Below are 23047 nucleotides of genomic sequence, written 5' to 3' on the forward strand. Positions count from 1 at the left end.
AGAGAGAGGGCAACATGCCAGCTGGAGAACTGTCCTCTGTGTCTTCTTGTCACACGTGGACACTTACCCCAAAATACGCATAATAATGCTCACAAAATTGGTTGCTTGGACCGATTTTTGTTGCTTTTGTGCAAATCTGGTTCTTGAAATTTTCAATATCATTATTTGTTACAGTGTCTAGGTCAAATGGTAGAACATTGCGTTAGTTGCGCAAAGGTTTTGGGTTTGTAACACACATGCTGATGAAAATATAAGTATAAGTTACTTTGGATAAAAAGTGCATGAATGTAAAGTGACTGGGAGGTTTATTTAAACATTCACTTTTGTGCTTCATAAAAAGTAATTTTGTTTGGAATGACACAAGGGTGAGTAAATGATGACAAAACCTTGAACTGATCCTTTAAAGCACCCACACACACATACAGTACACAACGCAAAAGATGCAAAAGGCAAAGCTTACCCTTAAATCGTGCACGCACACAACACAAACAGCATTTACAAAGGATCATAAATAACGTGGTGACATTTTTCTGTGAGGCGGAGAATGGTCACGGGCTGTGAAAAGCAGCTTTTGTGTAAGTACGAGAGAAGTCTGTGAGCTCTAGATGGGTGACTGAGCAGTAAAGGTTAGTCCGCTGCCCGTGTTCTGCGGGCGAAGCCGCTAAAATGTCACACTTGCTGCATGCTGAAGGTCATTGTTGGAGGAACCGTATGCTGACAAAGAAAACGACACAGAGCTTTAGGGGACGCAGGGAGGGGAGCGGGGGCCTTCACAATGGGACTCTCATTGGAGTAAAACTGTATGTAAGCAAAATATAGGATTGAGCCACAGTACTCACAGACACACAGCTTTCCCTAAGACCCATCCATCTGTCCATCCATCCTCCTAGCCATTATTTAGCCATTAAGGCATCCATTTATTACTAGTCTGTCTTCATCCATCTATCATCTGGTCACTGGCCATTCAGTTTAAGTGTTTGCATATTACTTTTTGTCCATATTTGTATTTTACATTGTAATATGTTCTTGTTTGCAATGCATTTTTTAAATGAATGAGTGTATGGTTTGTGCATGGTTCTGTATCATTAATGATGTTTATTAGTCTATGGGTATTAGTAAGGGTTAATGTAAAGGCAGCCGGTTACAATCTGCTGTGTGTTTTCCATAATTTCTTAAAATATTTTCTTTTGTGTTCATCAGAAAAAAGGATTCATACAAACAAAATGAGGATGAGTAAATCATGACAAAATTTTAATTTTAATTTTAAAGTGAACTATCCCTTCCATCTTCCAAATGCATTAGTGTTACCTATTACATTAGCTATATTTTATCCATATTGTCATCTATTATATTATATTATATCCACACATTCATCCATACATTTCTGCATTATCCATATACATTATTATTATGATCATAATGAGAAAACCAATGACATTAAAACATTGTGATGTATAGATGAACAGAATAAAAATACTGAATGAGTGGAAAAGCTTCAATAAGCAACACAACAACATCCATCCAAATGATTCCACTGAATGCAGACGATGAATAAAACAGAGGCACATTTGTAACAAACAAAGCGAACAAAGCCAACATATCATCTTAATTCAAACTGTCCCACTTTGACAGTGAAAACTGTGTGGAAATTACTCATTAATACAGCTGTCAAGTGAAAAAATGAGAAAGAGCCTCAGATATAGAAGTTCGTTCAGACGAGCAGACGCAATAACACCATGAAGGTGCGGGCGTGCGTAAGGCTCATGCATCTTCACAGTCGAATATCAGCGCACGCTCATCGGCATGCTGTTCCCGGCTCATCCAAAAGAGCTTTGGTGTGGCAAATGCCCCCTCTTATAGACACCTCATCAGCAATATTGAGTCTGCTTATTGTCTTGCTCTGCACAATTGAAAAGGTTACTTGCCATCCCCTGGAAAAAAATAGCCCAGGTTGATCCGCTTCATCTTGGAAACGAAAAATGTGCTAATTTATGGAGCCTATTGAATTTTTTGAGAAAATACCAATAATGCTTTTTCAATGGTCGTTTGCTAATGAGTATAGAGTTATGAGCTGAACGGCTGACTGTGATGAAATTCAACCAATGATTTTCCATTGCTGAGGAATATAAGGATCCTGTCATGGATACATCAGATAATTAAAATGTTTTAAGGTATCATTAAAAGCAAGATGTGTTTTAACGTGACCCAGTCCAAAAAATATATATTTTTTTGTGATTTACTGTTGTTTACATAAAATAATCCTACATAATGTAAACATCATTCTGTAAAAATAAATTCTTGATATCTTTAAATCTAAGAAAGGTTAAAGGATTAGTCAATTTTCTTAAAAAAAAAAATCCAGTTAATTTACTCACCACCATGTCATCCAAAATGTTGATGTCTTTCTTTGTTCAGTCGAGAAAAATTATGTTTTTTGAGGAAAACCTTCCAGGATTTTTCTCATTTTAATGGACTTTAATGGACCCCAACACTTAACAGTTTTAATGCAGTTTAAAATCGCAGTTTCAAAGGACTCTAAATGATCCCAAACAAGGCATATGGGTCTTATCTAGCAAAGCAATTGTCATTTTTGACATGAAAAATAAAATATGCACTTTTAAAAGGCAACTTGTCTTCTTCCTCCTTCTGTTTGACTCGCCAACGCAACCAGGTAATTGCATAATTACGTCGAAAGGTCACATATATGAAACGCTCATTTGCGGACCATTTTATACAACAAACTGACACAAAGACATAAATTAGTATCATTCGACAATCGACATACAACAATGTTGGAACGGTCATCTTTTTACACACGTGTAAACACTGTGTTTACCCACACGACCAGAGGGAGACGAGAGGTTTAAAAGTGCATATTTTAATTTTTCTAGCCAAAAATGACAATTGTTTCGCTAAATAAGACCCTTACACCTCGTTTGGGATCGTTTAGAATCCTTTGAAACTGCAATATTAAACTGCATTAAAACTGTTAAGTGTTGGGGTCCATTAAAGTCCATTAAAATGAGAAAAATCCTAGAATGTTTTTCTCAAAAACATAATTTCGTCTCGACTGAAAAAAGAAAGACATCAACATTTTGGATGAGATGGTGGTGAGTAAATTATCAGATTTTTTTTTAAGAAAATTGACTCATCCTTGAAGTCAAAGATTTAAGATTTAACACTAAAATGAAGTCAAACTTTGATGCTCCTCATTTCAGTATTAGATTATGAGACTTTATACGGATTTTAAAGACATGATCACATATTCTAATTTAAGTTGGCATGTGAGTCTAATATTTAAGTAGACCATAAAGCAATTTAAAAACAATTTTATGATATATAGTTTATAGTTTTTGTATTGCCTTTTTGTGCAGGAGAAAATATGAAAGGCAATACAGTAAAAACAAAAGGCATAGTATTTTTTATTTTAAAGTGCTCTAAAGTATAATGTAGATCCCACTGCGCCTGAATATGGTAATCATTCAGTACCACTGTATATATACCCATACCCTCACTGTATAACTACTGCAACATAACTTTTATATAAGGGCTCAGTTGGTATATTAAGGTTTACAATAGTAATTCTAGGCTGCATTTATAATTAATAAAAAACAGGTGCTCCCTAAGTCAGCAGTATGTCTAGTGTGCAGAAGTGCAAGGGAACACTATATTAGATTCAGTACGTCCTGAGACTCACAAGAGAAAAGTCAGGTGCGTTCTGGCACAGTAGCCGAGGAAAAACTGCCTGTCTCTGCCCCCTCTCCTCTTCCTCAAACACATTACCGTACATGAAGCCATTCATCATGGTGGAGTGGGCGTGGACATCGATGTAGAACTCCAAACTCACTTTCTGTGAATCAGAGAAAGTCAAAGAGATCAGAGAACTAAAAGGGTTTAATGTCACTGATGACATCACACACCTGGTACCTGGTCAAGCTTGTATCTGAACATAAGTAAATAAAACTTTCAAGATTTGAATTGAAATCAATATTTTTGTTATATCTGTAAGTGTTTCTGTAGCTAAATTGGTAGAGTTATGCGTTTGCATCGCAAAGGTCACGGGTTTGATTCCCAGGTAACACACATACTGATAAAAAAAGGATAAATTAAATAAAGTTGATAAAAGCATCTTCCAAATGCATTATATATGATCACAACAATTATATGATCACTTAAACATTGCAAAAGCAACAAATCTAATTGTGGCATGATGTTGGCCTATGACTTTTGCACAGTAGTGGAGCTTGGCAGCTGTGACCACTGTGGGTGCATCCCAATTCGAAGGCTGGATCCTTCGAAGCACAGCACAGACTGTGAAGGATGGAATCTGGTGGTCAAAGGATGCAGCCTCCGAAGTCCACGAAGCAACTTGAAAGAGACGGTCAAGTCTATGAAGGTATGAAGGGAATTACATCCCCTGCTGGTCCCACCCATCACACCTGTCAGCAGGACACAGCGACAGAGACGTTTCAGACTTTTCAAAACAAATATGAAGCCAGACTTTCTATTTAATTTTAGAAAAAATAAAGCATTGAGGCAAAATTAACTACCAGGCAATATGTTAAATTTACCAACCTTAGAAATATACAACAGTAAAACGCGACATGCACAGTACTACAGCAATAATATTAATTCACATCATAAACCCCTTCCCCGCCATTGACGAGTTATCTCGTCAATAAAGAGAAAACATTTGCATTAAAAAAAGTGTTTATGTTAATCTGTAATACCGCGATTATCCACCAGATTATCCATTTACCCAATTTATAAAAAACTGATGCCAAAACGTGATTTTTATTATTTTTAAACTATGTGTATGTTTTGATAATGGTTCTTAATCTGATCTCTAACAAAATTCCTCACAAAAATGCAATTATTTCAGAAAAATACACATATTTAAGAGTTTATAAGCAGAGAAAAAATATAGATAGGATAAAACTTGTTCCCCCTGTTTGTTTGTTTATTGTTTGTTCGAAAGCAGAGGGTCTGTTCTTTCATTTGATATATTTGTATGTTTATATATTTTTAGGAGAAAATTTTCCTGGAAGGCATTTTGTGAAACTTTTGAGAAAATCACAAAAAATGCTGGTGGGCAACTTTAAAAAAAAAATGGCTGGCGAGGAATGAGTTAAAACATCATTAATAATAGGAAAAGAGTGACAAGGCCCTTTAATTGACAAAATATACAGTTTTTTTTAACTACAGTTGCGAATGTTTCTTTTAAAATACCTAGACGTCATAGACGCATTGAATCTTTTACATGAAACAAAGGGCACATCTGAAGGAGCCTTTGAATTGGGACAGCAATCGTAGAGGGGCGATGGGGCCACTGGCCTTCGAATACGACCTTTATAGGATGCCGCCTTCAAATTGGGATGCACCCCATATGCATTCACCATACAAAAAAGACAGAAAGTTTCATAAAAGACAGAAAGTCAAACAGAAAGTGTTTGGAATGACATGAGGATGCATAAATGATGACAGATTTTTACAGGGTGAATATTCAACAATCAGGGAAAACTATTCTTTAAGAACAGACCGACTGACCGTACAAAATAAACAGAAAATGCAGCAAACATCTTAAAAGTTAAACTATCAAACTATGCTGTGGTTTCACATCACTGATGCTCAGACTGCAAAAATAAGCGCAGCATTATTCATCCCAATCCTGCGAAAAGAGCAACGACACTCCTGGGTGTTTTATAGAACAGCTGTCACAACTGCCAAGGTTTAGAGGGATTAATTCATGTTCCTGAGTCAGCAGGCGATGCAGACACGCCTCACCGCCTCATCCGGGGGCTGCGGTTCGGGCGTTTAATGCAAAATAAATGATTAATATGGACCAAGAACAAGGACCATACAATAATATTTGTCAGCAAAAACAAATAGTCTAGGTATTCGGGTGACATTGCAAACAAAGAGACAAAAGAGAAAGAAAGCCTGGAAAGTGTACAAACTATGAAAGCAAAAAGAATAAGTGGAGCGAAAATGTGTGAAAAAGTGCCTTCACCCTTCAAAAGACCACGGTTGTGAAAGTGTCGCTGCTAGTGATAAAGGGAACTGCTCTTTAGATACGCCCCTCTCTTGTGCAGCCCACGCGCCATTTTGGCTCTCTGTTCTCTCAGTTTCAGCCTCGCAGCACTGCAGTGTGGGAAACTGCCACTCCGTACGCAGCTCCATCATGGCTGCCACATCATTAAGCTTGTGCTTGGCAAGATGATGAGAGAGACACTCGTGTGTTGTTTTGTGTTGAAGGAGCATCACGCTGTCGAGCGGAACGAGGTGTTGATGTGCTGTTTGATGCGCCGCAGCGGTGCGCATGTGGAAATGTGTGCGTTTTTGCGAGCGGGTGAGAAAGAGAGAGAGATTGAGGGAGTCACAGCACTTCAATGATAAAGCATCAGAAAGGGCATCCCGCTAGGTGTATCCATTGAGAGACAAAGTAATGGCCATTTTGTCTGAGGTTACCTCTTTATCTCTCTTTATCTATTGTGTACATTGAACGCATCAGATGCAGGCATAATAGGCCCCACTCCTTTACCCTTTGACCCCTCCCTCTCTCGCTTGCTATCTCTATCTACACCACATCTGTGCCAAACCTTCTCTCTTCATTAGACATTCCAAAGCGCACCTCGATTCCTGCGGATTGCCAGGAGGAGGTAAAGCAGAAGTGAGGGAGAGAGAGAGAGAGAGAGAGAGAGAGAGAGAGAGAGAGAGAGAGAGAGAGAGAGAGAGAGAGAGAGAGAGAGAGAGAGAGAGAGAGAGAGGAGAGAGAGAGAGAGAGAGAGAGAGAGAGAGAGAGAGAGAGAGAGAGAGAGAGAGAGATGGGGGCGGACCGGGCAGCACCCGGTGCTTGAAATTCTGCTCACAGCCAAAGCAATTTCCTTGTGAGCGCAGGGCTGTCAGGCCTCTGATGGCAGCCGGTGAAATATGGTGGCTGTGAGTGGGGCGGCTGTACGCATGCCAGGCTGATGGATGGAGCCCACAAGGAAAAGATAGAAACAACACACAGACGAAAAAGAGGAGAGAGAGAGAAAAAGAGAGATAGAGAGACATGCTTATGGTTGCTCAGACAGTGTAGGGGTTCCCAGACAATGTAATAATCCTTATCAAATCATATACAACTTGAAAACATATTAATAACAAAAACTAAATTCTAAGAAATGTTTCCTTAAATTTTAATAAAATTAAATCTACAATACAATAAATATACAAAATCTACAGTAAATAACTAAATCGAACAAACTAAAATAAAGCTAAAACTAATAAAATGAATATAATAAATGTTGATATGTATAATAAATGTTAAATTTGGTAACATTTTACTTGAAGGGGTGTTCGTAAGACTGACATGACACCTGTCATGAACATGGAGATTTTATGCACATTTATGACAATTGTCATTAAGTGTCATTTGTTCAATGTCATTCTTACAATGCAAATATGACATTGTTTGAATTGTGTTTGTTATGACAACTTGACATTAACCAATAGATTATAACTTGTCATAAATCTGTCATAAACATGACATAGCAGAATTATTATCAAACTTAAGAAACTACCTAGCTTTATGGGTTGACATTACATTAAACTGTTATTTAAATGTCATTAAGTGTTAATACTCTGTCAAATAATTTTAAATACCTTAAGGAAATGCAAAAGACACGTCAAAAGATTATACTTAACTTTATGTATGTGCACAATACATAAAAAACTGACAACTAACAGAACTCGTTCTTCCTCACACAGAGGGTTCTGAAATTTTCTGACAGAAGAAAAAACAATAAAATATTTAATTAATTTAATGTAATTAACTTTGCAGCGATATAGACCCAACGCTGCATGGGTTAATCCATTATTGCACTGTTTTCATTTAATTTTAGGTGAATTGTTCTCCAAATGCAATAAAATATAATTTTATCAATTTTCATTATTATTATTATCATTGAATGATTGATTTTATTTGTTAAACAAATGGAGGTAACTTAAAAAACATCATAAACTGAAGAATATTCATGACTCTGTTATAAAACTATTTGACAGAGTATTAACACTTAATGACATTATAATGACAAATTATATTTGTACCACTGTAGTTGAGGTCAAGAAAAATATTCATGACGCTGTTATAAAACTTTATGACAGAGAATTAACACTTAATGACATTTCAATGACAAATTATATTTGTCCCACTGTAGTTGAGGTCAAGAAAAATATTCATGACACTTTTATAAAACTATACGACAGAATATTAACTCTTAATGACATTTTAATGACAAAATCAATTTGTATCACTAGTAAAAAATGTTCAGTTATGTTGTCTTGGTGATGTCAAGTTGTCATGACAAGTTATGATGTATTGGTTATGTTAAGTTGTCATAAAAAAGACACCTCAAACAATGTCATCTTTGCATTAAAAATTACCTAATTGAACGAATGACATTTAATGGACTGTTGTCAAAAAAAAGTTAAAAAATTTGAAACACTGTATATTAAACAGTACAATTTGAAGGAGAAAACTTGAATGTATTGTTGTTTGATATTAAAGGGATAGTTCACTCAAAAATTCTGTCATTATTTACTTCCAAAAATTATCTGAATGATTAGATAAAAACCCGCCTCTCTTGGACTCAGCAGGGTCATTGTTATAAATGTTTAATTTTGTTTATATTTTAAATTTGCTATTTCTGTTTTATCATTGTTTTCATTTACATTTATGCATGTGGCAGAAACTTTCAATAAACATCATTCTGTTTGATTTATAAGCTTGTTTCCTCATGGGGACCTCAAAATGTCCCCACAAGGTCACAAAAATACTGGTATTCCCATCTTTGTGGGGACAATTGGTTCCCACAACGTGATAATTACCAGGTACACGCGCGGACACACACCAAGCACACACACACTTGACCTTTTCTTTGTCTCAAAGAGATGCTTAAGTTTACATGCTGTGTAATGGCACTACACGCATGAAGTGTTGTGTTCCTTAAGCAAGGTTCGTTTACTCGCTTTGCTCCGTTAACAACATAATTAAGAGCGGAAATGAAATTCTCCATTCTGCAGGAACTATTCACTACCTGCGGGTAGAAGTGACCTTTTAGCACTGATCTGGGAACAGCTTTCTTCTATCATACTGCTGAGCATACAATATGAAAAAAAGCCTATTCCTGTGGTATTAAAATCTCACCTTTCAAGGTAAAAAATTAAGTCCCTATTGAATCTCGTTTCTAACTCGGTTTTCCGCGAACGCAATAACAAGGTCGTCGGCGACAGGAAAGTACAGTCCCTTCAATGTCAACAAACAGACAGCCAATCACACAGCCTTAATGTGCTGTCAATCAAAGGTGGACAATACTCGGCTAAGTTAACTCTGATTGATTGTTGAATTAGCATGCGTCTCTGACCTCCAGATTTGTTCATTTGAATTTGTAATTAAGCAATTAAGTGCAATTATGAAATTAGGAATATGAAAATGGAGCATAAATTGAGTGTTGACGTGTGGAATATTCAAGCACATATAAAAAAGGGAATCAATACCCATCGCACTCGCTGCCAGGCTGCAGGATGTAAGGTACTGTAGGATGGAAGGTAAATGCTGCTTTGAGAAGAAATGGAAGGTCAAAAGAATTTAGTGCCATGAGCACTTATCTAAGGAATAGTAATTAGTCTGGGCTGTTAAGGCCCATAAATGCTTTGCTTATCTGTATGAATTAGGAAATGGTGCTGATTTAAGCAGGATTAGGAGCTGATGTATTTAACCACAAAGCTCTAGCATCAGCAATACCTATGAAAAGAGGATACAACCGATTCCGCACGCTCCCAAGTTTGTTCACCCTCAGCAGCCGAGCGAGAATATAAAAGGAATCGAAATGCGAGTCGAACTACAGTTCAGGAATGGGAAATGTATTCTGGCTGAGGTCAAAAAGCACTTACATCCAAAATGAAAGATGAAAAGGGAATATAAAAGGGGTGTGTGATATGTTTGAGAAGTTCTTCAGAGAGTTATAGAGATTATAACAGCTTTTCAACTATAGCTTTTCAGATGCTTTCCATGTTAGGCAAAGGCAGCCTACAGTGCAACAGATTTCACCCAACTTCCTACCTTTACAAGGAATGGTGCAAAGCTATACTTCCTTTTTAACCCAAATGTTACTTAAAGGAACAGTTTCACATGAAAATTAAACTTCTGCACTCTAAAAATGTCTGTTTTTTTACCCATGTTGGGTAAATATTGAAAAAGCAAATGGTGGGTTAAAAATGACCTAAGGTTGGGTTGTTGTTATGCAACCATGGTTAACAATAACCAAGTAGTTGGGTTAAACAACCCAACACTGGGTCAATTTTAACCCAGCGGTTTGTTCTGTCCAATTTTTACCCAACATGGGTCAAAACTAACCCAGCCATTTTTATGCTGCATTTACACCAAACGCATTTGAGGCGTCAAAATCGCGTCTACCGCGCGCGTCTAAAGTGAAGTAGACGTGCGGAAAAAGCAAGCATTTGATGCGCGTCAGAGGCGAAATCTGCTTCCTGTGGGAGGGGCAAGTGCTATGCGGTTGTCTGTTTGCAAGATGGCTGATTTTGATTGTGCATTTATCGAGAGAGTTACCAGTTTGTATTTGTTCTATGGGGGGAAATAAACGGCGCGGGTCGATAAACGGCGTGGGTCGATAAACGTCACGTAACTCAAACGTGAAATGTGTATTTACAACTTACCAGGTTGCCAAATGTGCTCACTGACACTCTTCAAAGCGAGGTCCTTTTTATTCCTGTCTCTATAGAAATAAGAACTTGTGTCGTATAGCTCCAGGTGACTGCTCACGGACAATATCAAGCCTTAATGCTGAACGAGTGACTCCGGGCGGGGCTGCCGCCACAGCAGCAAGTAGGTTACTGATTGGTTAATGCGGCACAAAAATCCGCCAAAGTTCAAATTTTTCAACTCGGGCATCAGTCGCTAATTTGCGTCAAACGCAAAATACACAAAAAGCACCATTCACGCATACCACGCCAGGCGATCAATTCGCACCATTCGCGTCAACGCGTCTTCACATTGACTTAACATTGAAATCACTCGCGCTTCACGCCTCTACCGCGGCTGGTGTAAACGCAGTATTAGAGTGTGTATAGATTAAAGCAGGAGTGTCGAACATATGATCCTTCTGTCTTTTGCAGGTAATCAATGCGATTTTGTAAGAAAAATATCCAATCGTGATTCACAAGAGAGTTTTAGCTTAGTGAGCGACGAGCGTTCGCTGCCATATATACGTTGTGCAGTGACTCTCGTGAATCGTCCAAGATAGCGAAGTTACCAGAAGCTAGTTATAATATAGTTTAAAATATGGATATTTTACTTACAAAATCATACACATCTCTGAACAAACACTAGAATATTAGGGGTGGCATGGGGCACAAACTAACGTGGGGTTAATTGTAACACGGACCGTTTACATTGTTGCACAGGGTTGAACGATTCGTTTTCCCTGTATTTTTTCACACTGCCAAAAGATGGTCTCCTGCAAATTTATGGAAAGGTATAATGTTTTTCCAGAGAGTTATTGATGAACAAGTGTTTTGGTGTCATTAAGTAAATTTATTCATCATATGTTTTTTTCGGTTTCTGAGTTGGGTGTGTAAGATACCAAATCCAATGCTATGTCATATTAATCAATGTCTTGTTGACTAAAACATAGCATCGTTTTGAAATATGTCTGCAGCTCTTAGCAGTTTTTTGGTAGGCTTGAAAATATTTTCACCCAGCGGGGTTAATTGTAACGCTGTGTTACAACTAACCCTTCAGCACTAATGATTTAAAAAAGAGCTAACATTAGCATAATTCTTGCCGTTGTTTTAGATAGGCAACACACTAATGATTGCTGGCTGCCAACAAAATAAATGTGCCTGTCTTATCAAAAATTGTATGTCAAAATGTATTTTGTTCATATCTTTAATATTGATTGAATAAGGTCATGTCAAAAATTAAAATTATAATGAAATAAATGGCTAAAATCAGACTTTGATTTTCATTATCCCAGAATTAGATTTTGAGACTTTAGTATGTTTTTTTCAGACTGGATCACATATAACATATTTAGACATTTGTATCCACTTATGATTGAACTTTGGTTAGGTGAGGGATGAACAGTGTAGATACCTGTCTGTCTATTATAGACAGATATATAAACAATATCCACTTCAAGTATATAGACAAAATAGTATTAAAATATTTGCCTGCAAACTTAATTTTTAGCAAGTGTGTTACAACAAACCCAATGCCTGTTACAATTAACCCCACCTATGGGGTAAGTTGTAACATTTGCACTTCTGTCACGTTTGGTGTAATTCTCCAAGAATTGAAAGTACTAGAAACAAACTTCAAATGTTGATTTATAGTAGAGATGTGTGTGTTGCTTGTGTAAAAATATAATTAATTAAACTCAAATATGTTTTTAATGATTGAGCCAAAACCAAAAAGTGTTAGGTTGTGCCCCGCTCTCCCCTACCTTATAAATGTGACCCTGGACACTGTTCATAAGGGTACATTTTTGTAAAAAAAAATTTTAAATATTACAATATTTTCAGATTTATATACTGTATCTGAAAGCAGAGTAAATAAGCTTCCCATTGATGTATGGTATGTCAGGACAGGACAGGACAATATTTGGCCAACAACTATTTGAAAATCTGAAATCTGAGGGTTTTAAAATTGCCTTTAAAGTTGTCCAAATGAAGTCCTTAGCAACACATATTACTAATGATAAATTAATGTTTTACATATTTACGGTAGGAAATTTACAAAATATCTTCATGAAACATGATCTTCACTTAATATCGTAATGATTTTTTGGCATGTATAATTTTGACCCATACAATGTATTGTTACCTATTGCTACAAATATACTCATCTTACTGTTTTTGTGGTCCAGGGTCACATTATGTGTGTGGTTTTGTGGTCCAGGGTCACATATGAGTGTGTGTGTTTGACTTGTCTTATAAAGACACTCTTAAAAACAAGAGAAAAACAAAAACAGAAAGTTCAGAGATTCACCCCACGTTAGATGATGGAAACCTGGATCCAGGAAGTGTTGATGGACGTAAATTGCCCGTAAACCTTGGTACATCTGACACCAGAGGACGTCTCAAACTCTCAATCCATCTTTTCTCTCTCTCGTTCGCTTACAAGACTGCTTTCTGACACTTTCAGAACCACACACAATGGCGCGTGCACACCCGAGGTAAAATATAAATACACAAGCAGGGGTGGGGTGGTGGGTTTCAAGGTGCAATATTCATCTGTACAGCCTGACAGGATCTAATACATTTGTTTCAGACGGAAAATTAATTTTCTAATATTAAAAAGGTCAGAAATGAACCATGGCAATATCAGCCCTTTTGTCATCTTTAACAAATTATCCAAAATGCTGTTGTCAGATTGGTGGGGATATCAGGGCCATGATGAATGATGGAGGTAATCAGCCAATCCAAAAGAATCCCTCTCCCTTCGTGATAAATGGGCTGGAAAAGCAGTGTTTTACGCAGGAGATGGGTCCATTTGTTTTCTTCATTCTTTCACCCGCTCTCTCGCTCTCTTTCCCTTTTGCTAAACAAACACTCTGTGCTTACGGACAGATTATATACACTTGCATTAGTAACTCTGAGTCATTTTCCCACCTGACCAGTGTTCACTCGAGAGTGTAATACGGCAAATTGTTTTGGTTTAAAAAACGCTCAGGTGACGTTAACGTTCAAAGAGATGGATTGAAGGCGAGAACGTGCATCAATGGGGTGTTAAAAATGTGCCTAAACACAGGCTTGTTTCGTGACGCACAACATAAAGAAATAACCGATTACTGTGGCTTGTTTTGTGCCGTAAAACTTAGCAAAATAAGCTAGATACAAAACTCGGAACATTAAAGGGACACTCCACTTTTTTGAAAAATATGCTTATTTTCCAGCTCCCCAGAGTTAAACATTTGATTTTTACTGTTTTAGAATCCATTCAGATGATCTCCGGGTCTGGTGGTACCACTTTTAGCATAGCTTAGCATAATCCATTGAATATGAGGCACTGCCCGAAAATAGTCCCCTGCTATTGAAGTTACCAAGGGACTATTTTCGGGCAGTGCGTAATATCATTGCACCTCCTGCAGCCATGTTAAGGCAGCAAAGTCCTTGATTATTACGCCAGAATGAAAGTATAGTTCCAAGCCATATCTGCCTAGAAAATCACAACTTTTAATTTTCCGTCAGTCTTAGTACACGATGTAACTACAGAAGAGTCAAGTTTAAAATAGGAAAAATATTGAAACTTTTTGGTTAGTTTTTAGCGCGATGCTAATGGTCTAATCAGATTCAATGGATTGTGCTAAGCTATGCTAAAAGTGGTTCCAAAAAGGTAAAAATCTAATGTTTAACTCTAGGGGAGCTGGAAAATTAGCATATTTTCAAAAAAAGTGGAGTGCCCCTTTAAAGGCACAATATGTAATATTTTTGCATTAAAATATTTAAAAATCTCCAGCACGGTGTTATATATTTTGTTCCTGTACACTTAAAATTATAATGTAACGTTATAAACATTTCTTTTTATAAATCATGAACGTGATTTGTGAGTCCTGTTGAATGTATTCCTTTTAACTCTTTCACCGCCAGCGTTTTTAAAAAAAGTTGCCAGCCAGCGCCAGCGTTTTTCATGATTTTCACCAAAGTTTAATGCCTTCCAGAAAATTTTCTTCTTTAAATATATAAACATACAATATACCAAATGAAAGAACAGAAACAAAAAACGTTTCATCCTACCTTCAGTAGTTCTTTTGCAATCAGCTTTTGAATATGGGTAGGTTTCTGCAAAAACACCACATTTTGAGCAAAAAGCAGAGATAATTCCATTTTTGTGACTGACTTTTCATAGAGATCCCATTCAGAGCGATCTTTAAAACAGACACGGACATGCAGCCGCTTGCCATAGGGCAATACTTCCGGGTTTAACAAGTTGCGGAAGGGCGCCACCTGGTGGATAATAGCGGTATTGCGGAAAGACGGAAAATCTCGTCATTGGCGGGGAAGCGTTTTCTCTAAATTGACGAGATATCTCCTCAATGGCGGTGAAAGAGTTAACATTGAATACTACAACACCCATGATGCTACACTCTTTTACAGCATCATCAAACTTTACCATTGTTGTTGTTGTTGTATAGCAACCTTTCGCAGCGAAAATTACATATTGTGCCTTTAACCAACTCATCACTTCAGTGCAAATATGAAATCCTTGAAATCCTCTCCTGTACAAATGCCAAAAATTATAGTGTATATAATTGTAGCACAGTTGCCCTTTGTTAGGCTACATTAATTCAGCTTCACTCTTTGCAAGCATTATTAAAACACATTTGATTTAGTTTGTATACAGTAAGCCTAATGCTAATACAGTAACAGTACAGTTTGGCATTGCCCTCTGGTCACTTGCATTGGCGTCCCATTTCTGATCTATGCTGTGTCTAATTTGATTGACCATAGAGATCACAGCCATTGCCAGTCTGGCTTAAGACCGTCTCGGCACGGCACGCATGTTTCTGTTTGTGTTTGCTTGGTTTTTCGCTGCGGGATGTTTACTATGGTGTTAGGGAGGTACATGTGTTTGCCTCCCGGATTCTCCCGCTCTCTCATCTATGCTGGGATGCATTTGGTAGTACCAAATGAATCCTTCACACAATATTGTGAAAGACAACCGCATAAGTAATCCAAAACGGCAGCCGCATCCAGAATGCTATGCAGCCATTAGGTGCTCGAATAAGCAGGCTTATCTCGCAACAGTACACTTCTCATTGTGCAAATCGTGATTTCTCTTGTCTCTTGATTTCCCAAGAGTAACACTTAGTAGGGTGCATCTTAAAATCAAGTCTGAGAGCCAGCGAAATTGCTCCAGAAGCCATAAGAACCAGTCGCTCTAATTTCGAATGAAGATCATCATGCACGCACGCTTGGGTGTCACAGTGGTTTAAAACTGTATTTCATCACTAATGCTTACATTTCAGGTTAGGTATCTCATAAAACGCATCTCTGTCTTCAGGAAGGAGATGCATGTGGCAGGTTAAGACAATAAATGGTAGTTATTATAGAACTGGTGTGTTATGGAACGTTGTGGTTAAGGAAACATTTAAAATTGAATTCTGACAGTTTTACCCACCCACGTCGTTCATAAAGGGAAAGTAAACCCAAAATTGAAAATTTTGTACCCCCATGTTTTTCTATACCTGTATGAGTTTATTGATTCTGTTGAATACAGAAGACGATATTTTAATAAATAATAGTAACCACACACCATGCTTACCATAATTTATTTAAATACCTTCCTTTGTGTTCAACAAAATAAAGAAATTCATACAGACTTGAGGGTGAGTAAATGACAGGTTATTTTCTAAAGAGCCCCTCTTATGTTGATAATAGCGGTATTGCGGAAAGACGGAAAATCTCGTCATTGGCGGGGAAGCGTTTTCTCTAAATTGATGAGATATCTCGTCAATGGCGGTGAAAGAGTTAAAAGGCGTGGTGTGCTCCAATTGGCCAGCTTTAGTATCCAGTGTGTTGTGATTAGGCGAATACCTCAAGCGTCTGACTGAAATTTGATGCTAATTACCATATTTGTGAAGATCAGCTCCCAATGCAATAATATCAGGAGTTAATAGCGTCTTTACTATCGTCTTTAATATGACCCCAAATCTGATCCAGGAAATGCAGATGACCAAGCTGATCAATCAACTTAGGTCAATCGATTATTTCTATAGTAGAAACGTTAAACAAAAAGTAAAAAAACCTCTAGTAAAAACTTTTTCCCCGCCAATTATGCGTTAACTCTGCAATTAAGAGAAAGCGCTTCCCTGCCAAGACGAGTATTTCTCTTAATCCACAATACCACTATTATCCACCAGGTGGTGGATACCTTCACCACTAATGAAGATAGGGTGAAACGTTTTTATTTTTGAAAGCAGAGGGTCTGATTTGATATATTGTATGTTTATATATTTACAGTATAAGAACATTTTCTGGAAGGAATTAAACTTTTGTGAAAATAATGAAAAATGCTGGCGCTGGCTGGCAACTTAAAAAAAAAACAATGGCAGGGAAAGAGTTAAATATGAAAACATAGGCTACTTACAAACTGTGAATTACAATAATGTTCATCGTGTCCATGTCAATGGGCTGTGGAAGTAAATTGTTGCCTACAATACTTGCATTTTTGTAGTCCAAGAATAGAGATTTCAGTTGGAGACGATAATTTGGGGATTATCATAGACTTATTTGTAAAGGTATTTGTAACTTATGCTTACCACACACCAAATGACATGTTCAATCACGAATCAGAAAATAGTAAATACATTTTTACGTTACAGAACACGAAAAAGAGTTTACAGCTTTAAACCCTGCAATGGCAATACAATGGCTGATAGCACAAAGCAACTTAACTCCAGGTGGATTGGCTCTGTAATATGTGTACTGTAGGTTGCTCTGGATAAATGCATCAGCTAAATGACTAATTATTTACTGAGGGAAATAACATTTTCCTGGTTATGTTCCCTAAGTGACCCTCTGAGTGATGAGAGGTGAACTTCTGACTTTGTGCGCTTGAACTGACAACGACTCAAACTTATTGTGTGTTTATTATTAGCAACAGCTATACGAAAGTAAGAGAAGGGGGGACTATGATCTCCCTGACTCCACTAAATCTCTTTAAAAGGACAGAAGGGAGTGAAACAAGGACACAAAGTAAGGGATCCAGCGAGAGCAATAAAATGTTTACCTCTCCCAAGAGTCCACCTGCACAGCCTTCATCCGCTGGCTCCACATAAAACCAGCATCTTACACATCTGTCTAAAACAGGCACATGCTTTGCTTTACCTCTGCCTTTATCTGCAAATATTATATCAGATGAAAAGCTCTCCTGGTCTGTGCACAGAAGCTGTGCTTACATTCAATACACATTACACGTATAAGTTCATAATGGGATGAAGAGTGTGTATATATTTGTAGTGATGTGAGGGACATGAGCAGATCAGTCTTCTGTAAAGGAACACATTGATCAGTGTGTCAGGCCTGGGGGAAAGGTTAAGCCGTGCGGCGCTGCCCTCCGCCCCTGTGTGAGTGTGCCTGCCGGTTTTATCAGGATGTAAAAGAGCAGGAAAGGGCAGGCGAATCCCAGGACAGCATCTGACCTTCACTAATCCGACAACCTCACTCTTCTGCTATAATTAACATAAAGGAAGTAGAGACGGCGGTTTCTTGAACAAAGACAAGAGAAGACGGCGTGGGAGACTTACCTAAACTCATAAACATAAACATGGCAGACTCATTCAGAAAGATGCTGAGCTGTAGACTCTCCTTGCTCCTTTGAACAGAACATTGGCTCTTGTATGCTGAGCCAGGATGTTGGTAGACACATTTTACTTTGACCTTGTGTTTCACAGACAATGTGTGTGTGTGCTTATGGTGAACTGTATTTACCTGTATGGGTGGTATATATTGCATTGTTGGTTAAAGCATAAATACACACTGTCATTTATTTCAACAATAGGTTAAGGTGCTTTGCTCAAGAGCACCACAATTGCAACCTACCAGATGTAAGACTTGAACCAGCAACGTTCGTTTTGGGACATATTCCAGGATTTTATGGTCCCACCAATAGAACCCAACACATACCAGTAGAGACCCAAAAAGACCATTATAGCCATTAGCCATAACCATTTTACTTGTATATTTATGCATTTGGCAGACATGTTTATCCAACAGTGCATTACAATGTATACATTTTTATCAGTATGTGTGTCCCCTGCCATTTGCACTGCCAGTGCAATGCTCTACCATAAGCTACACTACACAGGACAGTATAAAGAGTCACTCACCGGGTCTTGGTTCATTTGGACAATGAGTTGTTTGACAGCATGCAGAGTTGGATGGGCCCAGGGAGAAGGATCCTGCCAATGACGGTTTAAATCGAAGCCCATTAGTGAACACCTAGAGTTAAACAAACAAAAAACTCAATGAGAAACACCAACAATGTGTCTTTACAGTAATGATATCCCTATTACTCAAGACATATACTGTCAAATCAAAGCTAATCTACGCACATTTAATGTTTAACATATAGCTACAGTATGTGGTGCAGAATATAGGACCTACACGGCAAAAAATTATTTTCAAGAAAAAAAAATTCTTAGTATTTTTGTCTTGTTTTCAGTAAAAATATCTAAAATACTTATATTAAGATGCTTTTTCTTGATGAGCAAAACATCCCAAGAAAATAAGTCTAGTTTTAAGAGCAAAAATATCAAATGTAAGTAATTTTGTACATAAAACAAGCAAAAAAATCTGTCAATGGGGTAAGCAAATTTTTCTTGAATTCATCTTGAATTTAGTGTTTAAGAAAAATTTTCAAGATTTTTTGCTTACCCCATTGGCAGATTTTTTTGCTTGTTTTATGTACAAAATTACTTACATTTGATATTTTTGCTCTTAAACTAGACTTATTTTCTTGGGACGTTTTGCTAATATAAGAAGCATCTTAATATAAGAATTTTTTGATATTTTTACTGAAAAAACAAAACAAAAATGCTAAGAATTTTTTTTCTTGAAAATCATTTTTTGCAGTGTACGAGACTTCACAAGAGGGGCAACCTGATGCCATGCAATGAAAACTTAAAGGTGCCGTAAAATGTAAAACTGTATTTAGGCATAGATGAAATATAAGAGTTCTGTACATGGTAATGACATGCAGTATTGTGAGCCTCAAAAACGATTTCCTCCTTTGGAGAAAAAACGTGACTGTCCCTGGAAAAAGGGGTCAGCTAATTTTTCTTGAAATTTTCTTGAATTTAGTGTTACCCCATTGGCAGATTTTTGTTGCTTGTTTTATGCACAAAATCACTTAAATTTGATATTTTTGGTCCAAAACTAGACTTATTTTCTTGGTTTGTTTTGCTCATCAAGAAAAAGCATCTTAATTTAAGAATTTTTTTATATTTTTACTGAAAACAAGACAAAAATACTGAGAAACGTTTTTCTTGAAAATCATTTTTTTGCAGTGTAAGCACAAATTCACTTCAATTTAATATTTTGTTTGTCTTAAAGCTAGATTTTTTTCGTTGGGGATTTTGCGTATTAAGTAAATGCATTTTGATTTAAGAATTTTTAGATATTTGTACTGAAAACAAGACAAAAATACTATTTAGTAAGAAGTCATTCAGTCATTTTTTGCAGTGAACCCACAAAATTAAAAAGAAGAAAACTTTTGTTTTCTCCCCATTTTTTTAAATCATAGATAACAACAAATTATATTTTAATGCTATTTTCACAATTGAACAAGGAAATGTCCTCGGTTTTCATTTAAAAAAATCTGATAACCTTAATAGCACCGACTGTGATATGTCCCAATATGAAATTAACCATTAAATTAATTACAAAGTTGTTACAATGCTTAAAACAAAGTTGTGACTGCTGAGTTAGCGCAACATGCTAGTTAATGCTATATGGTAGCGTTTAGGCTGAAGTTTTACTATTGAAGTTACAGTTACATTTTGCAGGTCCATACTCAGTAACGTCCATAACAATCTCCAAACAATTGATTATCCATCAAATTCTGTATCTTGGTCTGATACAGGCTCAAACATAAGGTCTGGCTCAAACACACAAAGCTTCTAAAAGGAGCTGCTCTGTGAAACAGCCAATATTATTATTTATGACCCTTTCAAATAAGATAATAATAGTCCATTTCACTCGAATGACAAATCCTAGGGTTGTAAATGGACGTGTAAAACCATATCTGGATCATTTTTGCACCTAACAAAGCCACATAACTTCTAATGTAGATCTAAGAACAATTTAACAATTTTTTTGAATGCATTCTTTGGCACCTTTAAACCAAGTGATGAATTTTCCATTCACATTGACTGTTGCGATCAGTGTTGGGGAAAGTTACTTTTAAAAGTAATGCATTACAATATTGAGTTACTCCCCCAAAAAGTAACTAATTGCGTTAGTTACTTTTCATGGAAAGTAATGCTTACGTTACTTTTGCGTTACTTTTTCTTACTTGGCTGAAGCTTGATCTCTTTCAGGCCTTGCAGGTGTTTTTTATGATCGCAAAAATTTCAAGCTCTGGCCTGCCATCTCCGTTTCTGACTCAAACTGTTCCTGCTCAAGTGCACAGAGTGCGTAATTCTACGTAAAAATGTTTGGTTTAATTCAGAACATTATTTTATTTTAAAATTGAATTAATTAAACTCAAAAGTAACTCGCATTACTTTCTTAAAAAAGTAACTCAAATATTAATGTGTAATTTATAAAGTAATGTGTTGCTTTACTCGTTACTTCAGAAAAGTAATATTATTAAGTAATGCGCTTACTTATGTTGCGATCACAGGTGGTCCGATCAAAATGGCACCATGTGTAAAACTACACTGCACTGCAAAAAAAGATTTTCAAGAAAAAAAAACTTGTTTTCAGTAAAAATATTTAAAAATTCTTAAATTAAGATGCTTTTTCTTGATTAGCAAAACACCCCAAGAAAATAAGTCTAGTTTTTAGACCAAAAAAACAAGCAAAAAAATCTGCCAATGGGGTAAGCAAAAAAATATTGAAATTTTTCTTAAACACTAAATTCAAGATAAATTCAAGAAAAATTTGCTTTAGCACATTGGCAGATTTTTTTTGCTTATTTTATGCACAAAATTACATTTGATATTTTTGCTCTTAAAACTAGACTTATTTTCTTGGGACGTTTTGCTCATCAAGAAAAAGCATCTTAATTTAAGAATTTTAGATATTTTTACTGAAAACAAGACAAAAATACTAAGAATCTTTTTTCTTGAAAATAATTTTTTGCAGTGTGGTTTATGCTATTAATTTTAAGTGTTAAAGTTTTCAATTCGTTCTCTAAAGGACTTGAGCAACAGGTGCTGAAGTTCAATGTTTAAATCATAATGTTACACATTACTGCATATTTTATTCTGGCTATACACCCAATATATTTTTCCAACTGCCCTTTTATGTGTAGTATAAAGTATATAATTTTTTTCTGCAGTGTATTAATCAAAAACACTAAGTGGACTACACCGAACCTTCTCACACTTACAGACACATCCTCAAAACTGTAAGTCTCTAATGGTATCGAGTGGATATTTCCACACCGACGGCCACATACCATTAGTCTGTGTTAGCTATGGCTATAAGGTAACTGTCTCACACGGTCCTTTTCCTCCAGGTATATCCTTTCTCTCCCCGAAGCAGTGGACCGATAAAGAGACAGACGACTCGGCCCCTGCTGCCGTCCAGCTGAGGCCCTGTGACTTTGAGCTGAACCTATAGTCAATGCTGTCGCTCTCAGAACAACACTAATCCCCGGTCAGCAAGGATTGATCCCATGTCCCCTCCCGCATCTGCTGTCTAGATGCAGAAAACCACTGAATCAGCACAGTGAGAGAGAGCGAGATGGATCAAATCTCTAATTATGGAGCTCAATGGCTCTCGGCGAGGCAGCATCGGTTAAAGTTGCTGCTCAGAGCGCCTTCAGGGGTCAGTACTGGCAATGCTCCGTATGTCAACCCTGTCAGTGGCATTGATCCACCTCTGCAGCACCGCAGTGCGGCAGAGCCGACACTAGGTGGCAGCCACCGTTGAGGTTTATGAGAGCCTATGGGGAAAACACAGTGAGCCGCTGGCGTATTCAGAATGATCGCCACCATTATATTAAAGCCAATAATGGGATTAAGAGTGAAGACAACACCTGCCGTGCATGACCGACTGCAGCCTCCATGCACACTTTGCTGACTTCTACACACACATGCACGCACGCACGCACACACACAAGCATGATATTTTATTATATTAAGCAAGTCTCAGGTCAGCACTAAAGAGCAACTCATACATACATGCATTCATACACATAAACAGTAGGGAAGTGGGAGCGTATTTATAATGTATTTAACTGTGCATTGTTTGAAACTGAATACAGAATTTCTTTTGAATATAAAAAATATCAAGGATATATTATCACAGTCTGTTC

The 23047-nt window shown here is 37.0% G+C and overlaps 1 protein-coding gene across 2 annotated transcripts in view; it reads right to left on the reverse strand.

Moving 5' to 3' along the window:
* agbl4 (AGBL carboxypeptidase 4) overlaps nt 1-23047 on the reverse strand; it is a 549929-nt gene that overhangs the window by 24233 nt on the left and 502649 nt on the right. Inside the window, exons 9-10 of one of the 2 annotated variants that reach the window (XM_065248476.1) lie at nt 18891-19002; nt 3698-3850 (exon numbers count right to left, since the gene is read on the reverse strand). In XM_065248476.1, coding sequence (XP_065104548.1) covers nt 3698-3850; nt 18891-19002 — 265 coding nt within the window. The remainder of the gene's footprint in view (nt 1-3697; nt 3851-18890; nt 19003-23047) is intronic. The other variant, XM_065248477.1, reaches the window with a different exon arrangement.

Source organism: Paramisgurnus dabryanus, chromosome 11 (assembly GCF_030506205.2).
Source record: "Paramisgurnus dabryanus chromosome 11, PD_genome_1.1, whole genome shotgun sequence".
Lineage (NCBI taxonomy): Eukaryota > Metazoa > Chordata > Actinopteri > Cypriniformes > Cobitidae > Paramisgurnus > Paramisgurnus dabryanus.